The following is a 27,496-nucleotide window of genomic DNA, read 5'->3' as shown; positions in this document are numbered from 1 at the left end:
TCTGGATGTGTTTCACATATGGATCTTCATTTACGAGGACTACGTTAATTACTTTGTTTGATGTTATTCGTGCGTAAATTCCATTTTCCAACCAAACATTTGTACTTCCTCTTTTTCTAATTTGATTCTTGGCTCAGTAGTAATACCATACCCTCAATGACAATACTTAATGTCTGTACGAATAATCCCAGCTTATTGGAAACAGTGCCACGATAATTTTGACAGGATTGTGTGAAAACTGCTGCTGAAGTTGTCAGTGTCGTATTAGCCATCAAGTCAATTGTGACATCACTTATGTTGAATGTGGAAACTCCTCTTTAGCACTAACTGCAGAAACGTGGTCAGCAGCTCGTGGTCTTCTGGTTAGCATTGCTGATTCTCGATCACGGGGATCCGGATTCGATTCCTGGCCGGGTCGGGGACTTTCTCCTCTCGGAGCTGGGTGTATGTGTGTTGCCTTCATCGTTATTTCACTGCCGTGCAAGATGCCGAAGTGACGTCAAATAAAAAGGCTTGTTCCAGGCGGCCAAATTCCCGAGAAACGGATATATCTTTGCAACGAGAACTATGTAACATCCATCATAACATCTGTATCGGCGGAACGTCTTTGGTTGTGGAGTTTGTTTCTCGATTGTTCGTAGTACCAACGAGTAAGCAGCTACTATTGTGTATAGTGCAAAATTGTGAAATGTCAGAGTACGAAGTTATCGCGAAAGGCCCTTTGAAAATAAAAGGGGACGGTGGTGTGAAAAAGTGAGTATGTAACAAAGTGTCCCACATGTGAAAGGCTATTTAGGTAACTGTAGACTTGCTTGCTAATATTCATGTCCTATGTTAGGAAAAAGAAAAAGAAGGATCAGAAGAAATTGTTGGAACAAGTTCCTAAAATTATAGAGGTACCGAAGGAAGAAAAGCAAGTAAACGAAGTTAAAAGAACAAAAGCAGAATTGGCGTTCCTAAAGATGCAGGAAAAAATGGTATGTATCTGTTTGCTCAGTTCTGTTGTTTGTTCGCGTGTTGTGTTTTCTGTTGTTCTTAAATGTGCAACTGCCTCACGCAGCTGAGAGAGTTCGCTGCGCTAACATTACAGAACTTCGTAGTATTAAACTTATCAACTAAGAGAGAATCTGCCCATTGTCATGTAGAATTCAGTTTTGTAGGCGCATGTGTATATGTGAAGGAATAAACAGATAAGTTTGACAAGTATGTTGTCTTCTAGTGTAACTGCTAAGAACTGATCAGCTGTGATAAAAGTGATAAACTTATTGTTCAGTTTTCAATTTTTTTTAGCTATATCGGCTCAAATAAGAAAACAATTAAATCCTCTACAATATTCAGTGAAAGGTCATTTATGTGTACAAAGGAAAAAAGTTGCCAAAGAGCAGAACCTCATTTAATCGAAGTATATACCCTCTGTTCTCAATTTCTTATGTAATTGTGCAGCTACCTCATATACACAGATAATTAGCATTATTTGCTGACGGTATCTTCAAACTGCTAGTTTGAGAAAATGTTGCTGTGTGCTCCTTTAAGAAACTCAGGAAGAGTACACAGTGAAACAACATATTCAGAATGGGGAATAATCACTACATGTGTACCATGGCAATCAATATTGTGTTAGTTCGCATTGTATTTTTACATGATCTGCTATCATATGTCCAAGAAGCAGAATTCCTTCAATTTGCTGATCTTATGCAAGTGTTGAAACGGAAAAATTGCAATACTTGACAATGTAAACAATAGTTTGTTGAAATTTAAGTAGTGGTTCTCTACAAATGTGCTGTTCTTTATTTATTTAGTTATTAATTTATCCGTCCATAAACAGTATTAATTGTATGGATGTTATTAACAAAAAATTTACACAGTAGAGACACATAAATGTTTTAAAGTGCAGAGACATGCATTATTTGGTTTACTATACTCCACATTTGTACATCATATTTCAGTATTGTATTGAATGTTTTGTAAAATGCCCCTTAATTGTACGCATAATTGTCAATTTATATATGAACCGAACATTGCAATGCCACCAGACATGTTTAACCCGTGATGTAACTTGGGTTGTGCTCCATCAGTATAGCACAGCGTCTGTGAAATGGATCGTTGTTGTAAGAGGTCATGGTAGAATAAACAGTGGTCCATTCAAGTATGTGGTGTTCATGTTCCTAATTTGTTTGTAAATAATGTGTTACATTGGACTTATTGCTCTGTAGTACTTGATGTTTGTGGAGGGAATGTAAATAAAACTTAATGGGGTCGTTGTGAGGATGTTGTGAGGGTGGCATGGTATTAGAAGGTGGAAAGTGTAACATGAGGCTGAAATGAAAATAAAAATATATTGGGAGAGATAAAGGTGAACTAGACAGCAACTGGAGATCTGGTGTGAGAAAAGTCAAAAAAGTGTTGGTTAAAGATGAGGGGTCGACAGAAGCGTCCGATCCCACGCGTCGGCTTTGACCCGTGACGTAAGGGTGTTGTCGTGTGTGACGTCATGATGGCGCGGAGTTTGGTTTGAGTGTGGCTGCCTCCAGTTCTGTTTTATCTTATTTTATTTACTTTTCTGATCTGTTCGTTCTATCTCGTGAGATTTTTTTTTTTAATTTAAAAACACTTATTACTTATTTTAATTATGTTTCCTCCAATTTCTGTTTTAGTTTATTATATTTATCTTTCTGATCTGTTCGTTCTATCCCGTGAGATCTTTTTTTTTTTTTAAGGCAAAAAACACTAATCAGCTACTGAAGCATCTTTATCTTCTATGGGTTGCAGGGGTTACGACCCCTGGGGAGGTGGGTGGGTATTCATGCATGGCTGTCTTCACTTACACGTTGTAGCTACGCAAGGCGTCTAAATTTATATTTAGTTTGCCCCCCACCCAAAACACCCCATTTCCCGCGCTTGTCCCTTTAGTGTCATTAGGCTTCTTGTGGAAAGTGTGTGTGTTTGTTTTTGTTTCCGCCATATTTGTGACGTCATGGGTCAAAGCAGACGGGTGGGATCGGACGCTTCCGTATTTCCAAGATGAGCTATGTTGATCCTCTGGTGAACTTAGGTTGGTAAACAAAGGTGTGCACAAAGGTTAGATGGTTGTGTTGCCTCCAAAGCACGTTAAAGGGTGGAGAAATTCGGGAAAATTTCGAAAAAACTGCGTATAAATGTATTAAAAGGAGTGGTTTTGTGATTTATTGATGACGTTTTCATGATCTGGACTCACAGTGAAGAAGAATTCCAGAATTTCCTCTCCAACCTCAACTCCTTTGGTTCCATCAGATTCACGTGGTCCTACTCCAAATCCCATGCCACTTTCCTTGACGTTGACCTCCATCTGTCCGATGGCCAGCTTCACACATCTGTCCACATCAAACTACATCAAACCCACCAACAAGCAACAGTACCTCCATTTTGACAGCTGCCACCAATTCCATATCAAATGGTCGCTTCCCTACAGCTTAGGTCCTCATGGCAAACAAATCTGCTCCAGTCCTGAATCCGTGAACCATTTACACCAATAACCTGAAAACAGCTTTCGCATCCCCCAAATACCCTCCCGACCTGGTACAGAAGCAAATAGCTAGAGCCACTTCCTCATCCCCTCAAACCCAGAACCTCCCACAGAAGAACCCCAAAAGTGCCCCACTTGTGACAGGATACTTTCCGGGACTGGATCAGACTCTGAATGTGGCTCTCCAGCAGGGATACGACTTCCTCAAATCCTGCCCTGAAATGAGATCCATCCTTCATGAAATCCTCCCCACCCCACCAAGAGTGTCTTTCCACCATCCACCTAACCTTTGTAACCTCTTGGTTCATCCCTATGAAATCCCCAAACCACCTTCCCTACCCTCTGGCTCCTACCCTTGTAACCGCCCCTGGTGTAAGACCTGTCCCATGCACCCTCCCATCACCACCTACTCCAGTCTGGTAACCCGGAAGTTGTACACGATCAAAGGCAGAGCCACGTGCGAAAGCACCCACGCGATTTACCAACTGACATGCCTACACTGTAAGGCGTTCTATGTGGGAATGACCAGCAACAAACTGTCCATTCGCATGAATGGACACAGGCAGACAGTGTTTGTTGGTAATGAGGATCACCCTGTGGCTAAACATGCCTTGGTGCACGGCCAGCACGTCTTGGCACAGTGTTACACCATCCGGGTTATCTGGATACTTCCCACTGACACCAACCTATCAGAACTCCGGAGATGGGAACTTGCCCTTCAATATATTTTCTCCTCTCGTTACCCACCAGGCCTCAACCTCCGCTAATTTCAAGTTGCCGCCCCTCGTACTTCACCCGTCATTCAACAACACCTTTGCCTCTGTACATCCGCCTCGACTGACATCTCTGCCCAACCTCTTTTCATTTACGTATGTCTGCCTGTGTCTGTATATGTGTGTGTGTGTGTGTGTGTGTGTATACCTGTCCTTTTTTCCCCCTAAGGTAAGTCTTTCCACTCCCGGGATTGGAATGACTCCTTACCCTCTCCCTTAAAACCCACATCCTTTCATCTTTCCCCTCTCCTTCCCTCTTTCCTGATGAAGCAACCTTGGGTTGCGAAAGCTTGAAAAAAAAAATATATATATATAAAAGATTGGCAGGAAGTGCAAAGTGGCTAACGGTGAATGGCTAGAGGACAATGTAAGGATATAGAAGCATATATCATAGGGGAGAAAGAGAGACTGCCTACAGAAAAATTGAAGACGCCTTTGTAGTAAAGAGAAGCAGTTGCACGAATATCAAGAGTTAAGACGGCAACTAGTACTAAGCAAAGAAGGGAAAGGTGGAAGTTTTATATAGAGGGACTATACAAGAAAAATAAACTATAAGGCAATTTTACAGAAAGGGTAGAAGACATAGATGAAGATGAGATAGGACACGTGGTGTCGTGAGAAGAATTGGACAGAACACTGAAAGACCCAAGTCAAAACAAGGCCCCCAGAGTAGATGACATTTTGTTGGAAATACTGATGCCCTTGAGAGAACTAGCCCTGACAAAACTATTCCACCTGGTGTGCAAGATCTAATATACAGGTGAAGTACCTTCAGACAAGGAGAGTGTAAAAATTCCAGAAAAGAAAGCAGGTGCTTGATGGGTGTGAATATTACCAAACTATCAGTTTAGTGAGTCATGATTGCAAAATACTGACACAAACTGTTTACACAAGAATGGAAAAACTGGTAGAAGCCGACCTCATGGAACGTAAGTTTGGATTTGAGAGAAATGTAGGAACGCACCCTAAGACTACTCCTAGAAGATAGGCTAAGGAAAGGCCTTTATAGACTTAGAGAAAGCTTTTGACAGTGTTGATTGGAATACTGTCTTTGAAAGTCTGGAGGTAGCATGTGTAAAATACAGGGAACAAAGGGCTAATTACAGCTGGTACAGAAACCAGACGGCAGCTATGAATCTAGGGGCGTGAGAGGGAAGCAGTGGTTGAGAAGGCAGTGAAATGAACCGCTGCTACGCCATAAAGAAAGAATTTATTAATTAATTAGCTGGCTTACTTTTGACTTCGACATGGATAAAGACAGGTACTGCATTAAAATAACTCTTTTTGAATTTTTTGCCTAGATGCATACATTATAATATTTTTACCTTCTAATACCAACAATCTGCGAAAAAATTTGACTGTAGATGAATGTGTTTTCTTTATCGCTGCTGTAAGGAGAGAATGGGATAGGCAGGGGTGAGTTGGCAGTCGGACGTTTGTGGTTATCAGAGAACGCCAGACAAGTTGGAGAAAACTGCTACAACTCGGCGATGAAGATGCTGTCTCCCTTAGCAGCTACAGTATTCACGGTTGCTGTAAGATTTTCTTTTCAGGAAACATTTTCAAAATGATGAGGTTGAACAACAGTGGCAGTATGGTATCTTCTGACTAACAAACTGGTCGCTTAGGGAATGTCTTGGACATACAAGCTGATGGCAAAATACTGTGCATCGTTCGGACCATGATGATAGTGGATTCGTCCAGTATTGTTAATTTGTGAAGAAATCACTATGCACTGTATTGCTAAACACACTGATAGTTTTTATGAAAGTCCAAGGATCCAGCATTGAATAAAGGTTCCTAAACGATATTTACCTTCTTTTTTTATCACAAATTCAGTTTTTATTCTCGACAATTGTGATTACAAGTTGACTCCTGACTTCAAATTACTTCATATGCAAACTTATCTCCAACAATTACAAGAGAACATAGATGCTTTTTTTTCTCATGGCGAAGAGCGTTGCCGTCACAAATGGAGGTAGCGCATCATCGCTGGTACTCGCAGCCGAAATATTACAATCATATTACATTATGTAGGGACATTACATGGCCCCTCTTCGTCACAAAAATTTCTTTAATTTACAAAAACATGTTATGTGACCACATAATTAAATTATTGAGTTTCTTGGCAGCTTTCGTTACCGGCTGGCATAAATAATCATTCTCGGGAATGAATTTTACCATGGAAATGAGGCCCACCCATTCGGGCGCAGTTGGCGGAGGAAACCAGAGATCAAAACTCCCCAGTAGGCCTCACCAGACCAGTTTTAATTATTATATTTAGCAAAATAGTGGACTTTTGAATCAAATATGTTGGTTTTCAGCATGAATATTGAAAAAAAAAATGTTAACTCAGTTTGTTTGAAATAAAAATTACAGAAAATCATTTAAATGTACACAGAACCATTTAGAGTCTTTGAAAACGGAGTTAGTCACACACAAGAGGATTCATGTTACAGTCGGTCATGTTCTGGATATTATGTTGATGTTAGTGAAGGACTGGACACTGAGATGGAACTACTGATAAAAGCTCTCGCGACATGCAACAAGGTACAAAAGAATTAGCAAGGGCAAAAAGGTGAACTACAGCGCCTATCTGAAATAAAACAGGTTAGTGTTAAACTCTACCCAACTCGCTCTTGTGTATAAACAGTCCACTTCGGTTTGTGTTTGTACCAGAGTCTCCAGCAAACAATAAAAAGAAAAGTCACAGCATGGTGAAAACAATGTACACTGAGATCTTCTCAACACCAGATATGTTGTCCAGTGTATCCATAGTTACATTCAAAAACACTAGAGTGCTTCAGAGGAGATTGGTGCAAACAGTCACATGTGTACTAGCGATTGAGCAGGATATATCACTGTCTTTGCATAGTAACACTAGTCTGCCTAACATCACAAAAACCACATCATCACGGTCAGTCGATAACATTTCCATTGAAGTTTCTTTGTCAAACAGGGCACAGCCCTAAAACAACTCACAGGAACAAAGTAGTTCACTGTCTTTATATCACTGAAGGTGATTTCACTCAGTTTCAAAGAGTACTGTCCAGACTGGTCACTAGTTAGCATGAGACACAGTAATCATGGCAAAACACAAAACACAACACACAATATTACAGTACAATTATGTATAAAATAATATTTCCAAGTTTTACCTTTGCAGTCAAACAGCAATGATGTACCTGTCTGTGATCTGGTGTGTGTGTGTGTGTGTGTGTGTGTGTGTGTGTGTGTGTGTGTGTGTGTGTGTCGTAACCTGAGTACCACACAAAAAAATTATCTTAAGATTTGAAGTTTTTTTTAAATAAAAAAACAACCCTAGATCACAAGACAAATAAAGAACAAAAGAACAGGAAAAGGGATAGGATACCCTATTCAGACGAAAGAGTCCACAAAGCGCAATGCTAAGACACAAAATTGTAAACTTGAAGAAAATGTCATAACCTACAGAACCAAAAATTCTTATCCTACAAGTACTAACAGCCGGCAAGAAAATCAAGCATGGTGAAAGTAACCATAACGAAACCACGTAGTTATATCCCTACATCTGGATTGAAAGTTCACTCATTTTAGAACACCAGTTCATAGTACACAATGTGGCATATTATCAACACACATCGTAGGACACAAATTACATAACTGACATAACTATTATTTACAAATCATATAGCTACACAAATCATGACATACATATAAACAATAAACAGAATTATTTATAGGACATTTTTAAATCCTTATGAGGGTACACACCCTTTATTTTCAATGTCTTTGGATATGCCAATAGATATGCTTCTGGATGTGGCAATTTTATTACAACGTATGGTCCATGGTATATTCTTTGCCACTTCTTGGTCCTCTTCTCCAGAAGTGAAGATCTCGAATGAGATCTCGGTAGTACCAAATCTCCAACATTATTATATAGTCTTCTCTTTAATCCCCCATTGTGTCTTTTCTTTCTCATAAGAGCTTTCTATTTCATGTTGAGGTAAGCATCATGCGTTTTTTCTTCTTGTTTGATCCTATTTTGAGGTATCTTCGGTAATCCTTGCACTCACTCATTTTCTTCGGTTTTTAGGAGTAATTCTTCCGGAGTATAACCAGTAGTTGTATGTGGCAGGTTATTCATGATTATAATGAAGTCGTGCAACAGATCCACTTGGTTTGCTTCGTTGAGCAGTAGGTTCTCATAAAATGATTTAGCTCTATAAATACACTTATAATGGGACTCACTCTGGGATTGTAACATGACGTTTTGGCATGTGTAATATTTGCTTCCTGTAGAGCTTTCTTCCAAGTATAACACGTGAAAATCGTTGCATTGTCTATTAGAATCGTTCTTGGCTTTCCAACAGATGAAATAAAATCAGAAAACAATTTCTTGATAATGGATTTGCTGGTGGCTGAAGAAAACATATCCAAACATCCAACTATGTATTTACTACCTCCTCTTGCCCTCGGAACTGGCCCACGGATGTCTACAGAGATTAGATCTAAGGGCTTATGTGGAATGATTGAGTGCATCTCGTCTTACATACCTTTGTTACCAGGCTTAGTCAGCTGACATACATGGCATTTCTTCAAAATCTGCTGAACTCTTCTTGTGACTTTTGGAAAGTAACAATAGCTACCAATCTTGCTTGCACATTTAAGTACGCAAAAATGTTCCCAAACATACTGCACACTCACTATGAGCCTTTCCACGTAATCTTCTGTTCTGTGTACGCACCATTTAACTGAAGTATCAGAACTCCTGTAGAACAAAACATTATCAACTACCTTGAAAAATCTTCAGAGCTGTCCTTGGTCTGGCGACTCACTTTATTCAAAATTATAGACCAATGATCATCTCGTTGCTGGAAGACAGATAGGTTACTACATATATATAAATAATGTCTCCTGGATTCCAAATGTTTCATTAGCAAAAACCTATGTTGCTTCTCCTCATCTTCCACAGTGGGAATGTTCTCCAAACCTTCAGTAGTCTAGATAAAGCATCTGCAATCTGGTTATGTTGTCCCTTTATGTATACAACTCTGATATTATATTCTTGTAAAGCCAAGGCCCAATGTGTAGACGAGTGTGAAGTAGTTTGCATTGTTGCATGTGAGAGCTTGATGACTGCAGTACACGGTAGTGCGTGCTCCAAACAAGTAATAGTAGAATTTTCGAAATGCCCACACAACCGCCAAAGCTTCCAATTCTGTGATTGTGTAAGAGCGCTCACAACATGATAACACGCAACCTGCATAAGCTGTGGGACAGAAAGTTGGCTGATTATTGATGTCCTTGATTTGAAACAAACAGCAGCCTAAACAAACGCTCGATGAATCAGTCATCAAACCAGACTTCTAAGTCATATCTGGGAGGTGTAACCATTTTACATCTGCAAGAGTGTCTTTGATAAGCTGGAATGCAACTTCACAGTCATTTGTCCACCTCCACAGTATGTTTTTTCATAGAAGCTGGTGTAAGGTCTCTGCATTTATCACCTGTTTGTTTAAAAATTGCCTATAGAAGGTTGTCATTCCTATGAAAGATTTTAACTGCTTCTCATTTGATGGTGTGGAAAAATTCTTGATGGTGTTCACCTTTGCTGAATCTGACATTATTCCCTTGTTGTCTATCATATGCTTGAGGAAGTGGGTCCATTCAAGTGAAAAATGAGATTTTTGCAGGTTAACTGTCACGTGTGCTATACTAAATGCATTTATGACTCTGTCCAAAAGGTTAATGTGTTCTTCCCGAGAAGATGTAGCAATGAGAAAAACATCGACAAAAAGTGTAATTTGACTACGCAGTTCAGGTCCTAAAACAGCATCCGATGCCTGGATAAACACACCAGAGCTAACATTTAGGCCAAATGGAAGAACCTTAAAATGATAGCTTCTTCCTGCATAAACAAATGATGTGTACTTCCTCGGTTCAGGACTTAGCATTATCTGTCATTAAGAACTTTGTCCTCTTGTCTAGGGACAACCAATAAAGGACTAAAGCCAACTTCCAATCCAACATTTGTGGCAATTCTTCATTGACACATCGTTGGAGTCACCAAGGTGCAGGATAAAAACTTCGGCAATATTTACTATGTGGATACACTTCTGAATTATACACACAGCCTTGCACTATACCGGGTTTTTTACTAAAGCCATTGATATTCTGCTGCAATAAGTCTGCCAATTGTTTTCGCTGCCGATCGTCCAAACAGTTAGATTCAGATGTCTTTTGAGATACAACATCAGTTAATGTGCATACTTGATAAACTGCTTCTGCATTTGATCTCAGACTCTTCTTGAAACATCTTACAAGCTTAATGGTTGAATCCAGACAATATCTTCCATGGCTCTCTGACAACTCCACACACACACACACACACACACACACACACACACACACACACACACACACAATCATCAATCTTAAAAGAGGCACAGGCCACAGAGAAGTCGAATTTTACATCCTTCTCCTGAATACTCTCAATACCCAAAATACAGTCCTCTATTAATTTATTTATTGCTAGGGACATGCATAAAGTTGCTACATTTCCTATTCTTAATTCAATAAGAGGTTGTATCTGTACCTTCTCTGCCCAGGTACCGATTGCACCTGTAACTTCAGTTACTCACAGGAAAGACTGGTAGTTTCAGGTGTCGTGTCAACCCCTCAAACAGTGCTGTGGAGATTGCATTCACATTTGCACCTGTATCAAGAGTTACTTTAATGATACTGTGCCTATATACGCTGTCCCACATTGGCAAGGAATCTTGTACACACCACATTTCCTCAGGCCAAGGTCATCCTTAACCGAACACAACAGGTTTCTCAGTTTTGCAGATGGATGAAAAATACGCTTAATTCCATATCTTCCGAGGACTCTTCCGATTCTTGATGGCATAGCACCAAAATATGGCAAAAAGGCCAAAGTGGTGGGTGTCTTTGTATCTTCATTCTGCTCCATAGACTGAGCTTGCCTGTGTCTGAATGCATTACGAATCTGTCTCTCCGAATAATAAGGAAGCAATACATATCCGTACAGCCGATAATCTCGTCGACAAGGATACGGAATTTCAACTGAGCACAGCCTAGAACCCTGCATTGGCTGCTATTAAATCATGACGTGAAAATCAAGATTCTTCGATAATAGGCCTGTCATAACATTGGCCTAGTACAGCCGTTGGTGAGTAATGTCTGGCCGCACTGTTGACAAACGCAGCGTACAGCGCACTCATGGGAGAGTCGCTCTGCGATTTTCGGCAGAGGGAGTTTGAATATGGCAAATCATTGCACATGCGTGATTTCCGTGGCTGCGCATTCTTTGCGCGTGTTCTAGAAACGGGTTGTTGACATGCGGATACCGTCAGTTGTACCTAGCTACCAGCAAGGTTGAACCACCTGAAGATGTCGGACAGTTGCTCTGAGGAAATATTGTGGAATTTGCACAACGTGATGCAGCGGCAAACCCGTGAAGACTATTTACAACACATCTGCCAGGAAAGCTTGAAGAGTCACATCTCAAAATCCTGTTTGGTTGGCAATGACTCAACCATAGCAATATACTTTGGATAGTTAGCCTGATATTTGCTTGTTCTGTTACTAGTGCCTCCTGCTGCTTAACGAGACTGTCTTGTTTAGCAGAGAGACTTGCCTGTTCTACTGCTAGAGTATGAACTGTAGTAGAAATTTTGTCTTGTTCTGCTACCATTAATTCCTGTGTGGAAGCTATCCTAGACTGTTCAGTTGCTATAGATTACACTTTAGCAGACATCGATTGTTGATTTGCAGTTAGCGTCTGCACCGCTTGCGGTATGCTAAGTAACAGATCTTTAATGTTAAACTCTTTAGTCCTAGCTGTGGTCCTTACAGGTACTGAACTATCAGTGGAAGGGACTTCCTTAACTGATTGAATATTGTCCGTTGTATTCTGTTCCTGTTCTATTCTCGACTGGGCGCGTGTCCTAACCATAAATCACTAAACAAGAAGTCTTCATGCGACCCATGTAGTTTCAAAATATACTCATAAAATCAGTACAAATCTACACGTGTTTTTTTTTTTAAGTGTACATCTGTAACTAATAGAAATCGGAAGACTCTACAGAAACGGTCAGTATTAGATTCCAGATTGGTAAACTTGGTGTTGCTTGCCTGCAGCCTGGACATTCAGGTGATCTCTTGAGATGAACCATACAGCATCAGTCTACCGGCCCCTGTGTTCCTGTTGTGTTCTCGAACAAAGACAGGATACGCAACACAAAAACACACATTATGGTACACTTCTTATCAGTAGCATACATACATGGAAATGATGCAAAATCCTAAGTTCCCTAACTTTGCAAGCAGTTCTGTCACGGTCGCCACTCTGAAATGAACCACTGCTACGTCGTAAAGAAAGAATTTATTAATTAATTAGCTTGCTTACTTTTGACTTTGACACAGACAAAGACAGGTACTGCATTAAAAAAATCTCTTTTCAATTTTTGCCTAGATGCATACATTACAGAATTTTTTGTCTGTCTAATACAAACAGTCTGTGAAATAATTTGACTTTAGATGAAGGTGTTTCCTTCGTTGCTGCTGTAAGGAGAGAATGGGTTAGGTACAGGATGAGTTGACGGAGGTTTCTGCTTCTCAGAGAATGCCAGGCAAAGTCGGAGAAAACTACTAAAACTCGTGATGAAGATGCCATCTCCCTTAGCAGCTACAATATTCACAGTCGCTGTAAGCTTTTCTTTTCTGGAAACGCTTTCAGAGTAATAATGTTGAACAACAGTGGCAGTATGATATCTTCTGACTAACAAACTGGTCACTTAGGGAATGTCTGACTGCAAAGTATTGCGCGTCATTTGGACCGTGGTAGTAGCAGATTCATCCAGTATTGTTAATTCACGAAGAAATCACTATGCACTGTATTGCTAAACACACAAATAATTTTTGTGAAGGTCCAAGGATCCAACATCGAATAAAGATTCATAAAGGATATTTACCTTTTTTTTCACAAATTTAGTTTTTATTTTTGATAATTGCAATGACAAGTTGACTTCTGCATTTCAAATTAATTCTGTATGCAAACTTATCTCCAGCAATTACAAGAAAACATAGATGCTTTTTTTTTCCACAGCAGAGAGCGTTGTCATCTCGAATTACGGTAGCACGTCATCGCCGGTACTTGCAGCCGGAATATTACAATCATATTACATTACGTAGAGACATGACAGCAGTGAGACAGGGTTGTAGCCTGTCGCTAATGTTATTCAATCTGTGCATTGAGCAAGCAGTAAAGAAAACCAAAGAAAAATTTGGAGAAGGAATTAAAGTTCAGGAATAACAAATAAGAACTTTGAGGTTTGCCACTGACATTGTTATTCTGTCAGAAACAGCAAGACTTGAAAGAGTAGTTGAATGGAATTGACAGTGTCTTGAAACGATGATATAAAATGAACATCAAAGAGGGTAATGCAAAGTAATAGAATTAAATTAGGTAATGCTGAGGGAATTATTTTAGGAATTGCAAGACTAAAAGTAGTAGATGAGTTTTGCTATTTGAGCAGTAAAATAACTAATGAAGGCCAAAGTAGAAAGTAGACTGGCAGTGGCAAGAAAAGTGTTTCTGAAGAAGAGAAATTTGTAACATCAAATGTAGAATTCAGTGTCAGGAAATCTTTTCTAAAGGTATTTGGCTGGAGTGTAGCCTTTTATGGAAGTGAAATGTGGGCGATAAACAGCATACATGAAGAAAAGAATGGAAGCTTTTGAATGCTGAGTATTAGATTGGTAGATCATGTTACCAATGAGGAGGTACTAAATAGAATTGGGGAGAAAAGAAATCTGTGGCAAAACTTGACTAAAGGAAGGGATCAGTTGATAGGACATATTCTTAGAGATAAAGGGATCGCCAGTTAGTAGTGGAGGGAAGTGTGGGGATGAAAGTTGTCGAGAGGGTCCAAGAGATGAATACAGTAAGCAGACTCAGAAGGCTATACGTTGCGATAGTTATTTGAAGAAGAGAGCCCTTCACAAGACAGAATAGCATGGAGAACTGCTGTAAACCAGTCTTCAGACTGAGGACCACAAAAGCGTGGAAGCTATTTCCAAGATTTACAGTCCAGAATAAAGTTCTGATTTTTGTTCTGTATTGTTACTACTGCCATTACGATGACAACTTTTTACGCTAAACTTAAGTATTTTAGTATTGAAAGAAAGTTGGTAACACTAATTGTGTGTGTGTGTGTGTGTGTGTGTGTGTGTGTGTGTGTGTGTGTGTCAAGTGGCAGCTTAAAAAAAGCAGATTATGTGCAAACTAGTGACACAAACCAATTGAAGCAGCGCCTATTTTTCTACATTTACAAATTTGCATGATTTTAGTATATGCCAACATCTTTAAATTGACTCAGTATGAATTCCAAAATTTCATGAGGTGTTATGTTAATTTGTTACTTCTTTTTTTTGTGTGTGATTATGTTAAGATTTCTAAGATTGTGGTTAGGCCGATAGCCAAAAGCACGTCTTAAATTCCTACAATTGAACTGAGCAGCAATAACATTACAAAATTGCTTCTGAGAAATATTTTGCTGTATTTTCTAGTGACAACATTCACGATCTTCCTTGTCACAGATACTTCTATATGTGAACTACATTTATTCATGTAGCATATAATGTTACAAAATAGCAATGTCTTTGGCTGCCGACATGGAACTCAGGATTCATCGTGTTCATTTACCACCATTCTCTGTGTAGTTACTAACTTCAGCCTGCAGCGGAAGAGCCAGTGCACATCTACCTAATGATTTGTAAAGAAATTCAGGCCAGAACTTGGCTATATCAAACGCATGATGATTTGAAAATAGTCATCTTTGCAAGATGCTTCATCCTTTCTGCGATTAAGTTTATTGGACATAACATTTACCTGCTGTAGGTTCTACCAAATGACCTGTCTTGGGATGAATAACAACCCAGTGTTTGGAAAGTAAAGCTGTGAGAATGGGTCATGTCGTGCCTGGAAAGGCCAGCCGCAATGAGCATTGCCCAAGAAACACAAAGTTCCAGGTAGGGGTTTTGGTTCAGAACAAAGTTTTAAGCAGCCAGGAAGTTTCAAAACAGAGCTCAGTCTGCTGCAGGGTGAATGATTGATCCAGGAAACTTGTGTGCTGGAATATGTTTGGATGTGATGGTCAGTAAAAAGGCAATGAGTTGAGTAAGAAATGAAACCCTCAAAGTAGTTACCTCCCATCATATAACAGGACTGGACGATGTGGAAAGCCCAGAAATGTATCTGTAGTGGAGTGGCAGTGACTGGAGTCAGGAGAAGAAAAACAGCTGTATGAGCTGGTGCAAACCATGTCCAATAAACAGAATTGCAGCCCAGGTCAATTACCTAGGAAGTCCACAACATTCCTTTTCAATCATAACCTCATTTTTGGTGCCTGATCATGCAGTGGGTTTTCTTCATTCCAGCTTGTTGATTTCTTCATTGGTTTCAAGGTCCCTTCACACTAATGAGGGTGCTATTCTGAATAACATATGCAGGTTGCCCATTGCTGATGGTTTAAGCGTCTCCCCAGAATTTGACAAGTTTCATATGTTGCAGTGTCAGTATGTTTCGGCATGCACAGACCGATATTACACTGGAGACACACATTCTACTGCTAAGGATTTGCAGAGCAATAGTGTATACTGTCAACTGTAAATTGACATGGAGGTTGTCGTCTTGGTGCTATTGTCAATGTGGTGATTGCTTCTCACAATGTTTCTTTAAGTGATTGAATTATGTAACAGAGCTCCATTTTTGTGTGTTCCCTTTGATAATATTATTGGATGGATCTGTCTTCCCATAGAAATTCTTATAACACCCTACAAATGCTTCTAGTGCAGCAATTATTATATCTTCAGTAAGCTTGAAATGGCTTCTGGGGATGCCGGAGCTAGAGAAGCTTGTCACAAGGGATTTGGCTAGTCATTTACATAGTACTTTAGTTGTTTACAGTGCCAGCAGGCAGGCTAAAGCACTGAGAGACCAATATTCTCATTGGAAGTCTTAAAGAATTCTCAGTTACCACATCAGATCTATTGAACTAGTGTTATATCCAAGCTAGATGTCAAGACAATTTATTGCATTTGAGAATTTCTTGATATCGAATCTATTTTCTGCATCGTTGTTGGAACATGTCGCAGATGGTTTAGATAAATGTGATTTGTAACCCCAGAAACAGTGTGTTTACCAGAGTATATAGACAGAAATGGAATGGGCAGACAACATAAAAGTGTGGAACATCACTTCTACGGAAGACTACCTGTGAAGTACGAAGAAATTAAAATTGTTGGGGTAATATTGCAAAGAAGGCTGTGAAATAATGTGAAGAATTGGAGAAAATGGTGCATAATCAGAAAAGTGATACCCTGCATTAAAATAGCACCAAACATTTTGTCTTTGTGCCCAAGTATATGGGAATGCTGTAACCGTTCTTGGTGGTGATCCCTGACACTTCCAGGGCTTGAATGGTGCCCAGAGCACCTGTAACAAAATGCTCGTACATTGAAATCAAGATTTCATCTCTATCAGGACCAGGAGTGGATGGTCAGAAGCATTAGGAGCGGACAAAGCAATAGCATTAGTGTTTGTCAGAGTACAGGGCATCTTGATCTGATGCAGTAATGTTGTGGCACATCAACACTTAAGTCATCTCATTATGTAGGAAAGTTCTGTTAGAATCTAAATAGTTTAGGAGTTAAGACCATTCACCAAAAAGAAGCATTGAGTTGTCAGCAGGTGCAATAAAAAAAGACAGAAAACTTCTTAGCTTTTGGAGTAATCCTTCCATGAGTTAAGAGCACGCACACACACACACACACACACACACACACACACACACACACACCACATATTCGTGAGCGTGCATGGCGCAGATGTCTGTGTCCTCTACATAGTTCCACGAGCACAATTTGACAGGTGGACTGCTGTGGGTTGGGTTGTCAATTTGGCGCGAAGAGGGGAAGGTGGGGGGTAGGAACAGGGGTTGCAGGTAGGCAACTAATTGCTTGGAAGGAGGCAGCCGGTTTGCTCGCTAGGAGTGCGGAGAGGAAGGGTTGACAGGTGCACAGGCTAGGCATGTGATGCATGGCTGTCATATAAGAATCCTGTTGCCCACTATGCTGATGGTCTCGCAAGGGCCTTCACAGACAGGCACTACCACCCAAACCTAGTCTGCAAACAGATTTCCTGTGCCAGATCATCACACATAACGTAATCTCCCCACTACCCCCAAAGGAACAATTACTTCTCATCATCCATTATCACCCTAGATTGGAACAACTGAACAATATTCTTCACCAGGCCTTGATTATTTATCAACTTGCTTTGAAACAAGGGACATCCTAACCAAGATCCTCCTCACCCCTCCCAAAGCGATGTTCTGTCACGTTCCCAACCTACACAACATCCTAGTCCTTACCTGTGCTACTCCTACTCCCAACCCCTTGCCACAGGCATGATATCCCAATCCACCCACCCAACACTTCCTACTCTGGTCCTGACACAGGTTTTTCTACTGCATCAGAAGTCAGATCAGGCCACTACATCAGAAAAATCACCATACAACTTTTTATGTCAGTATGACAACCAAGCAGCTGTCCACCGGAATGAATGGCCACCACCAAACTGTGGCCAAGAACAAAATAGACCACCAGGTAACACAACATGTGTGATTGAAATGGCTGCTTCGAAACCTGGGTCATATGGATCGTTCCCTCCACCACCAGCTTTTCTAAACTTCGCAGATTGGATGCAACACATCCTTTGCTCCCAGAACCATCCAGGCTTCAATCTCTGTTAACAGACTGTCCCCACTTGCTCCCCTCCCCTTCCTGCACACCACCCCCTCGCAGTTCACCTCTCCATGTCAGTCCACAGCTCGTGGTCTAGTGGCCAGTGTTGCTACTTCTGGATCATGGGGTCCCAGGTTCAATTCCTGGCTGGGTTGGGGATTTTTCTGTGCCCAGGGACTGGGTGTTTGTGTTGTCCTCATCATTTGTGAAATTGGCTAGATTGGACTCTGTACAGATTGGGAATTTGTACGGGCGCTGATGACAGCACAGTTGAATACCCCACAAACCAAACCATCATCATCATCATCATCATCATCATCATCATCATCATCATCTCTCCATGTCACCTTCATCATGCACCGTTCCCCTCTGAAACTCATGGATCACGTGCCTAGCCCATTCACCTGCCAACTCTCTCTCCCTGGATTCCTAGCAAGCAAACCGACTGCCTCACTGGAAGCAATTAGCTACCTACCTACCTACCTACTTACCTACCTGCAACACCTCTTCCTGCCTCCCACCTCTCACCCCCTCTACCCATCCCACCTGTCACAACCTCCACCCCATCGTAGTCCACCTGCTGAACTACGCTCCTGGCGTTGTGCATACAGCCAGCACTGTGCAGAGGCAAATGACTTTCAAAAAGTTTTTGTTGAGACCCAGTTTAATGTGCAGTGGAAATAGCTATAAATTTTTGGGGTCAACATGAGTGTTGTGTACACAACATTCTTAAAATTGTGACAGTAGTTCATTCCAAGTAGGCCATATTTCGCCATAATGTTTTTTTTTTCTGTCTGTGTTGGTCCACTCACATAAAAAGCGACAGTGACCAGAATGATGAGAAGTACTTCAGTTACCACTAGCTCTCCACATACATGCCATATGTATTTTTTTATGGGATAAGTATGAATAACAGTTTCAAGTTGTTATATATCTCCTTCAGATAGACTTCATGAGCAATCGGAGCAGAAGGAAATGGGTTCCAGTTGTGGAGACACACTGTTTTCAGACTAACGTTGCGGGAATCTATGAATAAGCACCACTTATGTACACTGAAACCATAGCCAAAACTCTCCAGAAAAGACTTGATATCATTACTAAAAATTGTGACTTCCTTGGAGAAATACTCAGAAAAATCAACATGGTGCTCACGATAAACATTCATTTTTGTGTCATCAGGAAGAAGATTCCATCCTTTCAATCATGAAGCTAAAATCGCAGCCTACTATTTTGACAAATTTAAATCACAAACAAGACTGTTCAGATCCCCTTGATACAAAAATGGGGCTGCATATTTCCTTCACTGGGGGTGTTTCTTGTCCTGGTTGATGACTTGATTTTAGGTGTAAAAACCGTAACACTTCTTTATAAGAGGATTAAGCTTGTGTTTTTGGGATTTCAAAGTTAACTCTCCACATATATAACAAAAATAATGTACAGTATTTACACAGGTGGAGCATTCCTTGTTCTGAATTAACACAAACCTACACGAGATTAGAACACAGTCATTACCAACAATTGTCATAAACTTTGTGCCGAGATGATAGTAAAAAAAAAAAAGTGAATCTATGTTCAAGTACAACTCATCGGCGGTGCTTGGAAACCACCTCCTTTTTCTGGTGGTAGAGATCTAAGCCAATGGTCATGTGTGGTAATTCATTGTAAATACAGAGGGGTCCAAAAATATGCATCCACTGTTTAAAAGTCCGTAACTGGCAAACTAATTACAGAGTTGTCTCATCTTTGGTAGTGTAATAGTTTGTAGTTCCGGCAATCGCCACACAAGCGTTGTATTGCATTGTTTTGTTTTGTCAGATGACAGTCGCCAGATAGTCAGTGTTTTGTTCTTAGTTGCACCTAGTTACTCGAGTAAACATGGCTGGAGCAACGCTTACATTCAATGAAAGGAAGTCAGTTTTGAAGTGGTATTTTAAGTACGAAAACATTTATGAGGTTCAACGGAAATGGTGAAATGAGTATCAAACATAGCCACCGACACGTTTAATGATTCGTCGCATTTGAGACAAATTTGAAGCCGCAGGCTGTGTAAAGATATACACAAACAACGATCTGGACGACCTGTAACAGTAACAAGTGCAGCTAACTCCTGTCGTGTGTTACAACAATTAATTCGCTCACCACAGAAGTCTGTGAGACAGTGTGCCCATGAAACTGGAGTGAATCGCTCAAGTGTTTGGTGAATTTTGAAGACAGTAAATTAGAAGTGCTGCATCCCACGATTGCTACACGCAATGAACGAGGACAACCCAGATCGTAGACTGGAGAACTGCGAGTGGTTTACTAACATGGTGCGCAATGATGAAGAGTTTGCAGAGATGATTGTGTGGTCTGATGAAGCACACTTCAAACTCAATAGTACAGCATATTGCCACAATTGCATCTACTGGGCCGCCGAAAATCCGCACGTCCATGTAGTCAAAGCTGTGAATTTGCCAGGAGTAAATGTGTGGTGTGTGTTGTCTTACCCAGACCTAACTCCTCTGGACTTTTACCTGTGGGGAACACTAAAGGCCGTCGTTTATCGACAAAAGCCATGCACATTGGGTGAACTTCCAGATCCATCGTACATTCATGTGCAAATATCCAAGTGATCACATTGCTGTTAGTAGTTCGTGCTGCAGTTCGGCGGCATCGTTTGTGTGTGGATGTTAATGGTGACCATTTTGAACACCTAAGTGATATCTTTAAATTGGACTTAAGTTACACATTCACCAAAAATGAGAGAACTCAGTCAATTAGTTTGCAAGTTATGGACTTTAAAACAGTGGATACATTTTTTTGGACCCCTCTGTATTTTGATTAATTTTTCAACAACTAAATCTGAAGAATATTTACCAATATCCAGCTATTTCAAGGTGTTCAATAGATAGATGGATAACATCTACATCTATATTCCGCAACCCACCCAATGGTGTGTGGCGAAGGGCACTTTACGTGCCACGGTCATTACCTCCCTTTCCTGTTCCAGTTGCGTGTGGTTCGCGGGAAGAATGACTTCCGGAAAGCCTCCATGCGCGCTTGAATCTCTCTAATTTTACATTCGTGATCTCCTCGGGAGGTATAAGTAGGGGGACACAATATATTCGATACCTCATCCAGAAACGCACCCTTTCGAAACCTGGACAGCAAGCTACACCGCGATGCAGAGCACCTCTCTTGCAGACTCTGCCACTTGAGTTTGCTAAACATCTCCGTAACGCTTACCAAATAACCCTGTGACGAAACGCGCTGCTCTTCTTTGGATCTTGTCTATCTCCTCCGTCAACCCGACCTGGGACGGATCCCACACTGATGAGCAATACTCAAGTATTGGTCGAATGAGTGTTTTGTAAGCCACCTCCTTAGTTGATGTACTACATTTTCGAAGGATTCGCCGAATGAATCTCAACCTGGCACCCGCCTTACCAACAATTAATTTTATATGATCATTCCACTTCAAATCGTTCCGCATGCATAATCCCAGATATTTTACAGAAGTAACTGCTACCAGTGTTTGTTGCGCTATGATATAATCATACAATAAAGGATCCTTCTTTCTATGTATTCACAATACATTACATTTGTTTATGTTAAGGGTCAGTTGCCACTTCCTGCACCAAATGCCTATCCGCTGCAGATCTTCCTGCATTTTGCTGCAACTTTCTAATGCTGCAACTCCTCTGTATACTACAGCATCATCTGCGAAAAGCCGACTGGAACTTCAGACACTATCTACTAGGTCATTTATATATATTGTGAAAAGCAATGGTCCCATAACAGTCCCCTGTGGCTCTCCAGAGGTTACTTTAGCGTGTGTAGACATCTCTCCATTGAGAACAACACGCTGTGTTCTGTTTGCTAAAAACTCTTCAATCCAGCCACACAGCTGGTCTGATATTCCGTAGGCTCTTACTTTATCAGGTGACAGTGCGGAATTGTATCGAACACCTCCCAGAAGTCAAGGAAAATGGCATCTACCTGGGAGCCTGTATCTAATATTTTCTGGGTCTCATGAACAAATAAAGTGAGTTGGGTCTCACACGATCGCCGTTTCCGGAATCCATGTTGATTCCTACAGAGTAGATTCTGGGTTTCCAGAAATGACATGATAAGCGACTAAAAAACATGTTCAAAAATTCTACAACAGATCGATGTCAGAGATATAGGTCTATAGTTTTGCGCATCTGCTCGACAACCCTTCTTGAAGACTGGGACTACCTGTGCTCTTTTCCAATCATTTGGAACCTTCTGTTCCTCTAGAGACTTGTGGTACACGGCTGTTAGATGGGGGGCAAGTTCTTTCGCGTACTCTGTGTAGAATCGAATTGGTATCCCATCAGGTCCACTGGACTTTCCTCTGTTGAGTGATTTCAGTTGCTTTTCTATTCCGTGGACACTTATTTCGATGTCAGCCATTTTTTTGTTTGTGCGAGGATTTAGAGAAGGAACTGCAGTGCGGTCTTCCTCTGTGAAACAGCTTTGGAAAAAGGTGTTTAGTATTTCAGCTTTACGTGTGTCATCCTCTGTTTCAATGCCATCATCATCATCATCATCATCATCATCATCATCATCATCATCATCCCGGAGTGTCTGGATATGCTGTTTCGAGCCACTTAATGATTTAACGAAAGACCTGAACTTCTAGGATTTTCTGTCAAGTCGGTACATAGAATTTTACTTTCGAATTCACTGAATGCTTCATGCATAGCCCTCCTTACGCTAACTTTGACATCGTTTAGCTTATGTTTGTCTGAGAGGTTTTGGCTGTGTTTAAACTTGCAGGGAAGCTCTCTTTGCTTTCGCAGTAGTTTCCTAACTTTGTTGTTGAACCACGGTGGGTTTTTCCCATCCCTCACAGTTTTACTCGGCACGTACCTGTCTAAAACGCATTTTACGATTGCCTTGAACTTTTTCCATAAACACTCAACATCGTCAGTGTCGGAACAGAAATTTTCGTTTTGATCTGTTAGGTAGTCTGAAATCTGCCTTCTATTACTCTTGCTAAACATATAAACCTTCCTCCCCTTTTTGATATTCCTATTTACTTCCATATTCAGGGATGCTGCAACAGCCTTATGATCACTGATTCCCTGTTCTGCGCTTACAGAGTCGAAAAGTTCGGGTCTGTTTGTTACTAGTAGGTCCAAGATGTTATCTTCACGAGTCGTTTCTCTGTTTAATTGGTTGAGGTAATTTTCGGATAGTGCACTCAATATAATGTCACTCGATGCTCTATCATGATAACATGTCACAAGATGGCCATTTTTGAATTTAGCACCTACAATTTAGCTGATAACACTGCTCACATTGTTTGTAACAAAAATGTAATCTTTTGCCAAAGATACAGGAAGAACAATGAGAATTATGTGCAGAACTGCCTAAATTATGACATAATAGGGGGTACGTTCAGCGATTTGATGTCAAAGCTTTTGGCACGACATTTTATTGGTATTGGTTGTAAGTTGCAAGAATGTTTGGAAACCCAAATAACGTATCATTTTTTTCTTTCAGCAAAAAGAACGCATTAAGCAGAAGGCTTCTATGACGCACAAGCAGCGTGTTGAGGAATTCAACCGACATCTGGACAGTCTGACGGAGCACTTTGACATCCCAAAAGTCAGTTGGACGAAGTAGAACAAATTCTTTGTTTTGGACATATCCATATGTTGCTCGCATTTTTGTTTGCTCACTCATCTTATGCAAGGTGGTGTGGTGCAACGTTAACCTGTCACTTGATGTGTACACATGAACATCATTATTCCACATTGGTATATGGAAAACAGTTAGATGAAAATGTGTGAAGTTGAAAAAAAGTTGATATTTATTGTACAGTAAAGTTTATAGGACTGGTCTCACTTACAGCAGCTTGCAACCTTGCTACTTAACAACTTCTGGAAGCTGATTACAGCATGTAAATAACAGTAAATGTCTATGGTAGTAAGCAAGTTGCAAGAGAGAATTTCTGTAAATATAATTTTTGTTTAAAATTTTTACTCTTGGAAGACATATGTTTTCCTGATGCACTTACAGTATACATTGTGAAACATTTGCAACCACTTTGTTGTTGCGTGAAAGTAGAATGAAAATGCATGCTGTTTTGAAGTGTTGTAAGTAAAAAATTTTCATTCTTACAATGTTGTGTTTTATTTGATAAGCTAGCTACAGTATAAATACCTTGAGTACTCTAAAGTCACTAACACTTAACTGTATTTCAAAGTGTTTATTGGTATGGTTGCATTGCAATTAGAGTATTAGAGCAATAAGAAAAAGTTTTTGTTATGTTTGTGTTGTAAAACAGCTTATGTTTATTTTTCTTAAGTTTTTAAAGTGAGGTTTTGTTTAACTGGAGAAACTAGACTGTGATACAGATATAGAGCTCTTTGTTTCGGACAGTCAATCTTCTGTAAAAAAACAGACTGAAAGTTGTCTGAGATTTATAATGAGTCTGCACTCTTCATTATTAACAGTTAAGAAATCACAGTCATATGTGACTGTGTTGTTCTAGAAACAGATAAAACTGTTATACTGACTTTCACAGTTACAGAATTGAAGAAGAAATAAAACAAAGTGTTTAAACAAGTTATTTGCTGGAAGTGTCAGTTAGGTCTGAAAGCAAAGAAAGTGGAAGATAAAACTCGGACAGTAGAGTAAGGAGCTTGACAATAGAGCAAGGAGCTGTGTATTGCACATAAATGATTTGGTAAATTTTAATGACTTTTCTTCAGATTGTTGTTGAACAAGGAATGTTTGCTGGAAACTCTTTGATATAGAGGCCAGTACATAGGTGAATATGCACAGTAATAATTACAAATTGGGTAAAGACCTTGACAAATGATACTTGTAGCTACCTGCAACAATAACTGATTTGCAGTTAAAAGTTAGGCATTGTGTCAACATGAAAATTCTGTTTCCTTGACTTAACATACTATTAATGTATGCACTGCATAGCATCAGCAAAATTGTTTCAAATTTGGTGTTAGTGGTCTGTGTTCTTAAACAAGAGCTGTCATGAGAATGTGTAAATTTAGGTGAGAGATTTATCTTAAAAATACTTTAAACAAAAACAACAACAGTGTTTCACAACTGTTAGGTGTTGGAAGAAATTCATTAAAATTTTATGCAGTTGACATTTAAATATGTCTGGTGATTTCATCTCAAATCATACAGGTCATTTCAACTCGTGCTCATGAATTTCTCTGGAAGAAATATGTATTAGACCTCTATATTATAAGTGTTAAGAAATTAAGTATTTTCGTTTTATCTTAATTTTTGTAAATGGTATGCCCCTTTGAAAAATTTATATTTTGTAAATAACTCTTAAAACAGTAGAGAACAAAAAATATAACTAATAAACCAAAAGTATTGGAGACATGGCAGATGTTTTGCATTAATATCCCCATTAGTGTATTGAAATTTAGCTCACACCTGCACACTTACGAGCTTCCTTTAACTTACAAATTTAAGATGAAAACATGAAATTAATTTTTCCATTTAAAAATCTTTTTTCTAATTTGGAAAGTCACAGAACACTATATTTTCTGTCATATTACCAGATACTACTGATGTAATTATAGAAGTATCTTCTATGCTTCAGCTATCTGTATTATGTTAATATTTATTACTAAAAATGTGAAAATTGCATTTTTATGAGTTTTTATGAATTATTTACTTGAAAACCCCCACCCAAAAACTTTAGAGAATTTTACAAAGTATTGTTTGGCTAATATGTTAGTAGTCAGTGCAAACACAGTGGGCAGTATTTTTCTGAGTAAAGTTTTAAAAATTTTTCAAAATTCTGCATCAGTTAATTTCTACTGTAAAATATGCATGTTGGCAACACTGTTTCCAGCACTCTTCTGTTTATAACAAACAAGTGATAACTTGCACATGAACCATTCTGCTTTGAGTTTTGTGTTTGGTTTGAACTTTTTGTTAGATACAATGTCAGTGAGGAAACATGGTAATGAAAGAGTGGGGTGTTGGACTGTGAAAGAGACACAAGAAGGTGGTGTTGGAAATCTGTCAGAGGCATTGCAGAAATATCTTGGTCCTCAAGTAAGTTCAGTATTAGCATCACATCCATTGTGCAGGAATTGCTACACTCACTACAAGAAGAAATTTAGTGACAACCCACCTGAACGATCACCATCATTTCTGCTGTAGCCCCTACTATATCCCCCCTTAAACGTCCAGGAGAGGTAAGAAACACAAGAAGAAAACAGTATGTAAAAAGAAAAATGGAAGAATTTGAAACAAGCTTTACACAAGCAACATCTTCGAAACTTTGTGAAATGTAGAATGTAGATGTACTTGGTGCAGAACCTGCAGATATGTGCACGAAATGTGATGTGTGGTTTCAAAACATAACTACTGCTGTCTCAGCAGCCATCTGTACTGAGAAGGTATAGTTACTGACACTGATACCAGGTAGCTACTCTAAGCAGCAGATACGGAAGATACGTATCCACATCCTCACATTATTTGAAATCAAAAGCTCATAAAATAAAGAATGAGAAAGGTATTTGGGTATGCCCAGGTTGTTACTGTGGGCATCCGTTGTAAGATGATATGCTTACTGTTGCCCTAGAATATTATCTAAGTGACGACAAAGATTGCAGCAGGAAAGCCCTAACCAGGCTTGTTGTGACTCGCCGATCTTTCAAAGTGCTGCCACGCAGTTACGCGCGTCCTCTACGTGCGGCGCTGTCTGCCAGCCATGCAGCAGCAGCAGCAGCACCACAACCACCTAAGCGGCCGGCCAGCCAGCCAGCAGCCGCTAGACTTGGACTCAGTTATGATTTGACTGTTAAAGTGTACACACGTCTTACTCTGTTTACTTGATCTGTGACTTTCATGTATTGCGTCTTCCTTGAAATATATTTGTTCAACTTGAAGTTATTACAATTGGCGACGAGGATGGGATTTTTCTTTTCCATCGTTGACCTACGTTTCCATGGCTACTTTAGAGCAACTATTGCAAGGTCTCATAGAACAGCAAACGCTTCTCACAAATGCGATTCGTGATTTCGTCGCGGCATGAAATGTGGGGCGTCTCTCGTTGTTGTCTCTACCTACTTTTCCTCCTTACGACGAGACGGTGGAAGACTGGTCTGATTACGAAGAACGACTTCGACTGCACTTCTTTGCGTTTCATGTCGCGGATGAACAAACATGTAAGTCTCTGTTCCTTTCATGGATTTCACCTCAAATGTATCTGTTGTTGTCGTAATTGGCTCCTTTGAAAGATCCTGCATCTTTGTCCTTTGCTGAAATGTGCTCACTTCTGTCTGTCTATTTTCAAAAGCAAATGCATGTGATAGCCTCTCGTGTTGCCTTTTATCGTTGTCAAAAACAACCGAATCAATCCTATCGCGCTTGGGCTGCTGAACTTCACGGCCTCAGTAGA

At 40.0% G+C, this 27,496-nt stretch overlaps 1 protein-coding gene across 1 annotated transcript; it reads left to right on the top strand.

Annotated features, from left to right (window-relative positions):
- The first annotated feature begins 515 nt into the window (after positions 1-515).
- On the top strand, positions 516-25,461 carry LOC126235893 (protein FAM32A). Its single transcript, XM_049944827.1, has 3 exons — positions 516-753; positions 839-977; positions 23,602-25,461. Exons 1-3 carry the CDS (start codon positions 689-691, stop codon positions 23,722-23,724), a joined length of 327 nt encoding a protein of 108 aa, XP_049800784.1. The 5' UTR covers positions 516-688; the 3' UTR covers positions 23,725-25,461.
- The last annotated feature ends 2,035 nt before the right edge of the window (positions 25,462-27,496 follow it).

The sequence above is a fragment of the Schistocerca nitens genome, chromosome 2, assembly GCF_023898315.1.
Source record: "Schistocerca nitens isolate TAMUIC-IGC-003100 chromosome 2, iqSchNite1.1, whole genome shotgun sequence".
Lineage (NCBI taxonomy): Eukaryota > Metazoa > Arthropoda > Insecta > Orthoptera > Acrididae > Schistocerca > Schistocerca nitens.
The sequence above is the reverse complement of the archived record's forward strand: the minus strand, read 5'-3'. Positions and strand labels throughout refer to the sequence as shown.